The 8,392-nt window shown below is 41.0% G+C and overlaps 1 protein-coding gene across 1 annotated transcript in view; it reads left to right on the forward strand.

Moving 5' to 3' along the window:
- The window catches only part of LOC101857024 (methylcrotonoyl-CoA carboxylase beta chain, mitochondrial), a gene marked incomplete in the record, with an annotated part of 13,557 nt that overhangs the window by 3,496 nt on the left and 1,669 nt on the right, over positions 1-8,392 (forward strand). Inside the window, 10 exon segments of the mRNA XM_013082970.2 lie at positions 336-463; positions 1,562-1,674; positions 2,285-2,398; positions 2,880-2,944; positions 3,453-3,552; positions 4,487-4,655; positions 5,654-5,730; positions 6,667-6,733; positions 7,286-7,442; positions 8,243-8,357. Coding sequence (XP_012938424.1) covers positions 336-463; positions 1,562-1,674; positions 2,285-2,398; positions 2,880-2,944; positions 3,453-3,552; positions 4,487-4,655; positions 5,654-5,730; positions 6,667-6,733; positions 7,286-7,442; positions 8,243-8,357 — 1,105 coding nt within the window.

Genomic DNA, 8,392 nt, shown 5'->3' on the forward strand with positions numbered 1-8,392 from the left:
TGAAATAGAGTGTGTTGGAGAGGTGTGTGGATGGTTGTGTAGACTGCTTGTCAGGGTGTGTGAATGGCTGTGTGAGCCTTGTGCATGGGTGTGTCTGGGTGAGTGAATGAGTGTGTAGGCTGCATGTCGAGGTGAGTATGGATGTGTGTGTGTTGGACATGTGTGAGATTGAATGGAAGAGTGTATAGGGAGTGTGAAGGATGAGTGGACAAGTGTGTTGGGTGAGTGGACGTGTGTATAGAGGGAGTGGACAGGTGTGTGTAAGGAGAACATAAGATTGAGCCTAGAGTTACTCCAATGACTCCTCATGTTGTATCTCTGTGATCCTCCCTCAGTGTGGAATGTGTCATCGTGGCCAACGACCCGACGGTGAAGGGTGGCACCTACTACCCAGTCACGGTGAAGAAACACCTGAGGGCCCAAGAAATTGCCCAGCAGAACAGACTGCCATGTATATACCTGGGTGAGTCACAGTTGGATTTTCAGTGATTCATTTTTGAGGGCTCTCTCTTTTGGTCTAGAGGTTATGGTGTTCGCCTCTCTTTCAGTAAGTCCTAGTTTCAAAACTCGACAGCGACAGAGAATTTTCTTCTGTAAAATTTTCCCTGCTGTCACCTCCCTTCTTGCTCTCTGACCATATTCTGTCGTCTGCTTTCGTCTTCACTTTCTTGTGGGTTTTTTTCCAGATATAACTCTGTTTGGATACCAAAAAAAGACTTACGTAAAGCTCTTGTAGCAACATCTGTATTATTGTGTGTAGGATACTAATATTTTTTGAAGGTCAACATAATCGACTGCTTAGTTAAAGACTGATGAAGTCTTGACTGAGCTGTCCATATGTTGTCTACAGAGAGCAAGAAATAAGGATTTTACAAAACAACCTCTATGTGAGAAATGAAACAAATGTATTTGTATTGTCAGTACTGATGAGAAAACATAGATAATTGCTCCTAGATCACAATGGGCGCTCTTTCTTGAGATTGAGGTATCTTTTTATATGTGCAGTCTTTGGCAACTTACAATTTTTTTTTTAAATTTGTGTAAAGTGAAGCTGCACGTTAAGTCACTCATGTTAAATCTTCGTAGAATACAATGTAGAGTGTTGAGTTGTTTAATTCAGCATGCTAGCAAAGTTTATAACAGAGTGTTGAGTCATTTTTTTCTTAATTTAACTAGAGCCAACAAGTTCTAAGTCTTTAAGTTTTTCAGTACCATTTGACAAAATACCTCAGATTGCAGGATGAAGAGGAGGAGGAGGAAGAAGAGGAAAGGAATGGGGTAGAAAAACAATATTTTACAGTGTGAAACATTGCTAGAGAAAACCTACAACACCAAGCACTCAGGCTATAAAGTAAGAGGAAGGCCACGCAAAAGGTGGATTGAGGGTGTCAAGGAGACCCCAAGAAAACATAATATCAAAACTGAAAGAGCTGGGGAGTTGGCCCACCATAGAAAACGGCTTCTCCCCTCGACGCTTAACGGCAACAGAGGATGAAAAAGTAAAGTAAAAGTAAGTAAGTAAATTTGTTCTTAATCTTGTGATTTCCCTCCCTCCCCCCAGTGGATTCCGGCGGTGCTAACCTCCCTCGCCAGGACCAGGTGTTCCCAGACAGGGACCATTTCGGCCGGATCTTCTACAACCAGGCCAACATGTCTTCCCAAAATATACCTCAGGTAAGGGTTTTGAATTTACTGCAGGTAAAAGTTTAGATATTATGCCCAGGTAAGGTTTTGAATACACCAAAGGTAAGTGTTTAGATGTATCACATGTAAGGGTTTGAATATACTGCTGGTAAAGGTTTAAATGTGTCACAGGTAGGGGTGTAAGTATATATATCACAGGTAAGGGTTTAAATATATATCACAGGTAAGAGTTTAGATATATATATATCACAGGTAAGGGTTTAAATATATATCACAGGTAAGAGTTTAGATATATATGTCACAGGTAAGGGTTTAAATATATATCACAGGTAAGAGTTTAGATATATATGTCACAGGTAAGGGTTTAAATATATATCACAGGTAAGAGTTTAGATATATATGTCACAGGTAAGGGTTTAAATATTTTAATATATACACATCTATATATGATATATCTCATTCTTTCTCTCTCCCTCCCTTGCTCTCTCCACTCCCACTCTCTCTGCCTCCCTCTCTCTCATCTCTCTGTCTCTGTCTCTGTCTCTCTGTCTCTCTGTCTCTCTCTCTCTCTCTCTCTCTCTCTCTCCCCCCCCCCCCACCCCCCGCCTCTCACACTCACCCACTCTCTCTCTCCCACCAGGTGGCGGTGGTGCTGGGCAGCTGTACAGCAGGCGGGGCCTACTCCCCAGCCATGGCAGACGAGAGCATCATCGTGCGCAAACAGGGGACCATCTTCCTGGGAGGGCCGCCGCTGGTGAGTTGTGGCTTCGTACATGTGTGTCTGGGCGGGTAGTTGGCGGGTGCTCTGGTGTGATTTGGTCCTTCTTTCCTATCAAACATCTATTGTCTGTAATTGCCCGGTTACGTATCGAGCTGTGTAGTCTGTTTTGACGTTTCAATCTATCGTTCAGTTTTGTTTTGATCAGGGAGATTCCTAGTCATTGACTTGACTGCAAATGTGCTACGCACCGGGTGACCTTGATACACAACTTCACCATTGACGATCAACTAAATAATAATAATAAAATTTCTAAAATATTCATAATAACGCATCAAATCAGGTTCCCCGTGAGCAACTTTGCATATTTTGAGATGCTGATTCGGAATATGAAATCAGTCTTTACCTGTAATAATTATTGTACAAATTTTGAGCCCTAAGTTAAATCTCGCATGGCGGCAAATTTTAAAGTGATTCTACGTCACAGTCATTAATTCTTTCTGTGTGGTCCAATCAGGTGAAGGCGGCCACAGGAGAGGAAGTGTCTGCTGAGGATCTGGGCGGAGCCGACCTTCATTGTAGGTAAGAGTTTACAGAATTAAGTCCCTTCAGTCCCTGTACCGACCTCCATTGTAGGTAAGAGTTTACTTCATTACTTTCCTTCTCTCTGTGAGCTGATCTCTATTGTAGGTAAGAGTTTGTTTTTTATTATTTTTATTTTAGTAAGGTTTTACGGCGCTCCCAACTGCACAAGGTTTTATGAGCGCCAAGGGGTGGATGTAGAAAGAGAGAGGTCCAAACGGGGAATCAGGCTTACTCTGATCACCTCTCTAGCCTCAACAACACAAAGTCTGCTTCGACTATCAGGGCATCATGGAAATAGCAGTTCACACAAGATTGACAAACATACGAAAGAAGAAGAGGAAAAATGACGATAGTTCGGACAAGGAAAGAAAAAGCAGCAGTTCAGGCACAGTATGAGCATGACATTAATAAATCAGCCCATTTTCTATTCTACTGTGCATAAAACTTAACCTTACAAAAAAAATAAAAAACTCAAACTAACAAAGAGTGTGCCTTAAATTCCCAGTGAGTCTGGCGTGACTGATCATTACGCTCAGGACGAGGTCCACGCTCTTCACTTGGCGCGACGAGTCATCAAAAACTTGAACTACGTCAAAGACCCAGGGGTGAGTAAAAATTTATAATGTAGGTTTAACGCCTCTATCAACACTGTTAGGTTATCAAAAGGCGGGGCCTCTGAGTTTAACATCCATCTCCGAAAGGACCGAGCCAAATGGGAAACTGGTGGAAAGTTCCTTTCCTAAGGACACAACGTCAGACCGAGCTGAGGCTTTGAACCCGCAATCTCACGATTACTGGTCTGGTAGCCTAACCACTAGGCCACCAACGCCACTCAGGGGTGAGTGAGTGCTAAATTTGATATGGGGTTTTAAAAAATGGGATAGGGTGATAGGGTGTGAAAGAATACAATGTTTAACGCTGGGATGAATGAGTGTAAAGTATGTGTCTCTTACAAATTGCTACCTTAGAATAACAATGTTCTATCTGCTCAGTACCTAGTTTTGAGAAATTTACCTTAAAAATGTCGAGTTTCCCAATATTTCAAACCTTTTCCGAATGCAATTTTTCGAATATCTTGATAACGACTCGGAAGAGTTACAATTTTGATAAGGCAGATAGAGCGTTTTGTTTTCTGACTTCATAGTATTAGTATCTCAAAATGACCTAAATTGCCAGCTAGAACTTTGGAATACTGAGGTAGCGAAATGTGAGTATGAAGTATGGTGGTGATAATGTGGATGTGAGTATAAAGAATGGTACCTTTTACAAATGTGAGTGTAATTTAGTGTAAAGTATGGCTTAACTCTTACAAATATTAATGTAAAATATGGTGTGGCTCTTACAAATGGTAATATAAAAATTTTAGTGTAGCTCTTACAAATATTAATGTAAAGCGTGACATAGATGATATGGATGTGAATGTAAAGTAGACATAGATGTGTTGTCGTGGGTATGAGTGAGTGCAGAATGCACTAAGATTGATCTGAACAAGAGTTGTATGGTAAAAATTGTTTCCCCGCTCGTCTCTCCCACGGCCAGGTGAGCATCGAGAAACCCGTGGAGCCCTTGTACCCCGCCGATGAGATCTACGGCATTGTGGGAGACAACCTGATGAAGACGTTCGACGTGAGGGAGGTGATTGCGAGAATTGTGGACGGCAGCGTATTTGACGAGTTCAAGACCATGTACGGAGAGACTCTGGTCACAGGTAAGTAAATATCATGCTTGTTTTCAGGTGATACGGAAGCTCAGATTATGTATGTCAGTGGGTTTTTTGTGGGTGCTCTGGTGTGGTTTGCTCCTTCTTCTTTCTTATCAAACTCCTATTGTCCTTGTCTCTCCTCCTTCCTTCTTTTTTGTGGATGTTTCTCTCTTGTAACATCTCTAATCTTCGGCACTTATATGACCTTAAATGTGGGTGGTTAGCGGGTGCTCTGGTGTGCTTTGCTGCTTCTTCTTTCCTATCAAACATCTATTGTCCTTATCTCTCCTCCTTCCTTCTTTTTTGTGTTTGTTTCTCTCTTGTAACACATCTATTCTTCGGCACTTATATAACCTTATAGTGTTGCAAGTGCCGTAAAACTCTTACTTAAACTAAAGATGTATGTCATTCAGGTGCCGGTTTTGTGACTTCCTATTGGGAAATTGGTGACTTTATTTAGGTTGTAATTTTTTTTACATTTTTAAAAATGCTTTTCGCTAGAAAAGGTTTTGTGCAGACACAGTGGATAGGCAATATTTGACTTTTTTTTGTTTGTTTTTTTATACAGACTTTTTGACAATTGTTTGCTCCCCAGAACTCTTACCAAAATATGCAGTTTTGTCATAGAAAAATATCCAGTCTTGTCATAGAAAGAATATACAGTCTTGTCATAGATGAATGAATGAACTGTTGACGAGTGGTTAGTAAGCTCAAAAGTTCAAGAATGTCAAGTATGTGTTGTGGACACAGCATTTACATTTGAGGGTGTCTTGGCTGTGCCCTTTAGTAAGACGCAATAACCCTTTCTGAAAAAACAAACACCCCAAAAAACTGGATTTTGTACATTAGTAATTAGCTATGGCTTATTGATTCTCTGTTATGGTGTAATATTGAAAGATCTAAAAGTATGGAAATTTATATTATGTTATTTAATTAAAAAGAATATGTTCTCTTATGAAATCGTAGATGGATAAATGAATCATTAAAAAAAAACTCTGTTTCAGGATTTGCCCGCCTGTGGGGTTACCCTGTTGGTATCGTTGGTAACAACGGTGTCCTCTTCTCAGAATCTGCCCTCAAGGTCAGTGGATTTCTTAGAGCTCATCATCATCATCTTAATCCAGCAAAAAAAAGAGTCACTTGTATGTCTGTGTCGCTAATTTTTATCATTGAGGGAATGTACATGTAATAATAATAACAATAATAATAAATAGCATTTGTTAAGCACGTAATCCCTCTCAACAGCGAGCTCTACGGGCTTTACGCACTATATTATCACCCCAGCAGACCATAGAATACTCAGAAACATTCTCAGCTTTCCGTGAAGCGTACAGTGCAAGCAGCAGATTAAATGCTCAAACACTAACAAAATTGACAAGATCTTTTGCTGTCTATAGCTGGGTACCCATTCCCACTTTGGTGAAATGAGAAAAATACGTGTGTACAGTGCTTTTCCCAAGGACACAAAGTCAGGCTCCCTGACGGGATTCGAACCCCTGACCTTACGGTTGCGAGTCCGAGAGCCTAACCACTATGCCACCGACGCCACATGTACAGAGAACCTACTCTCCTATTCTACATGTCAACTCTTGGATACCCCTCGGGGCAGTGCTACTGACTGAAGTGTCTTTAGGCCATTCCCAAATGGGGGACATCAGCCATGTTCTTATGCTCAGTAAATTGTAATTGTGAATAGGCTGATTTATCAATGTCATGCTTATAATTGTGCCTGAACTGCAGCAGGGAACTGCCACTTTTTCTTTCCTATTCCTTACTATTGTCATTTTTCTCTACTTCCTTTGTATGTTTGACCCACTCTTGTGACCCACTATTTCTGGGGTGCCTTGATTGTCGAAGCAAACTTTGTGCTGTTGAAGCTAGAGAGGTGAGCAAAGTAAGCTTGATCCCTGTAAGGACTTCTCTGTTGACATCCACCCCTTGGCGCTCATATGACCTTATGCAGTTTCGAGCACCGTAAAACCTGCACTAAAACAGACAACTCTTGGTGTATCCACAGGGCACTCACTTCATAGAGCTGTGCTGTCAGAGGAATATTCCACTCATCTTTCTCCAGAACATCACAGGTTTGTCCACTCTCAGCGCACAGGCACCCACATACATGCAAACTTACTCGCATATACACACGCACGCACGCACGCGCACACACACACACACACACACACACGCACACACACACAGTCTCACACATACACACCGGTGGAATCAACATGTACATGCACACATGCCGACACACAAACACATACACGCACATGCACAAACACACACACGCATGCACACATACAAGCACACAAGGACACCAGTATTGAAACCAATATTGTAATATCAGTGAAATATAACCAATATTGTAATTTCAGTAAAAGAACCAATTTGTAATGTTAATGAAATGAAACTAATATTGTAATGTCAGTGAAATGAAACTAATATTGTAATGTTAATGAAATGAAACTAATATTGTAATGTTGGTGAAATGAAACTAATATTGTAACATCAGTGAAATGAAAACAATACTACAATGTTAGTGAAATGAAACTAATATTGTAATGTAAGTGAAATGTAACAAATATTGTAATGCTAGTTAAATGAAACCAATACTTTCAATCAATTCCCCCATGCAGGTTTCATGGTGGGCAGAGAGGCGGAGTCAGGCGGTATCGCCAAGAACGGAGCCAAGATGGTGACCGCTGTGGCCTGCGCCAAAGTGCCCAAGATGACCGTCCTCATCGGAGGCTCATACGGAGCGGGGAACTACGGCATGTGTGGTCGCTCCTACTCGTGAGTGGTTCCTTCCTGTGTGTGTGTGTGTTCCTGTGTGTGTGTGTGTTCCTCTGTGTGTGTGTGTGTTTGTTCCTGTGTTTGTGTGTTTGTTCCTGTGTGTGTTGTGTGTGTGTGTGTGTGCATGTTTGTGTCTTCTTTATTTGTTTGTTGGGTTTTTTTAAAATAAGTATTTAACAGTGCTCACCACTGCAAAAGGTAATATGAGCGCTCTAGACACAGTAAACATTTTTAGTTTGTAGGAATTTTTGAATTTTTCTCGGGTGGCGTTAAACATTTATTAAAATAAAAAAAATAAACGAACTAATAGGCTGATATCAGTTCGATGTGTTTTTTGTTTGTGTAACAAGCCAAAAGAATTCTTGATTTTATAAAAGTAATTTCCCTTTACAACAAATTGTAAATACACTGTTGTTTTAATCTAATGCAAAATATCATTTATAGATTAAATATTTTACCACAAATTAAAAAATTTCTTAATTGAATCATTGACCTAAACCAAGCCGTGCTGTGAACTGTTGTGAAAGCTACCAACTTGTGTTTCGCGTACTCATCATATGACCTTATGCAGTTGCGAGCGGCGTATAACTCTTACTAAAAGTCTGATTCCCCATTTGGACTTCTCTGTTGACATCCACCATTTGGCCGTCATACGACATTATGTAGTTGCGAGCGTCGTAAAACCTTACTAAAACTAAAATTAAAACTCTAACTATACTGGAGAGAAAAAAAAGTACACAGAAATATCGGCCTGACTGAGTGACCTCTGACATTTCCATATTATTTTTTCTTTTCCCCAGCCCCAACTTCCTGTACATGTGGCCCAACTCTCGGATCTCGGTGATGGGCGGCGAGCAGGCGGCCAATGTCATGGCCCAGATCAGCCGGGAGCAGCGTGCCCGAGAAGGGAAGGAGGTCAGTTGTCAGGGGAAGTTTAACCCTGTCCCTCT

The sequence above is a fragment of the Aplysia californica genome, unplaced genomic scaffold, assembly GCF_000002075.1.
Source record: "Aplysia californica isolate F4 #8 unplaced genomic scaffold, AplCal3.0 scaffold00202, whole genome shotgun sequence".
Taxonomy (NCBI): domain Eukaryota; kingdom Metazoa; phylum Mollusca; class Gastropoda; order Aplysiida; family Aplysiidae; genus Aplysia; species Aplysia californica.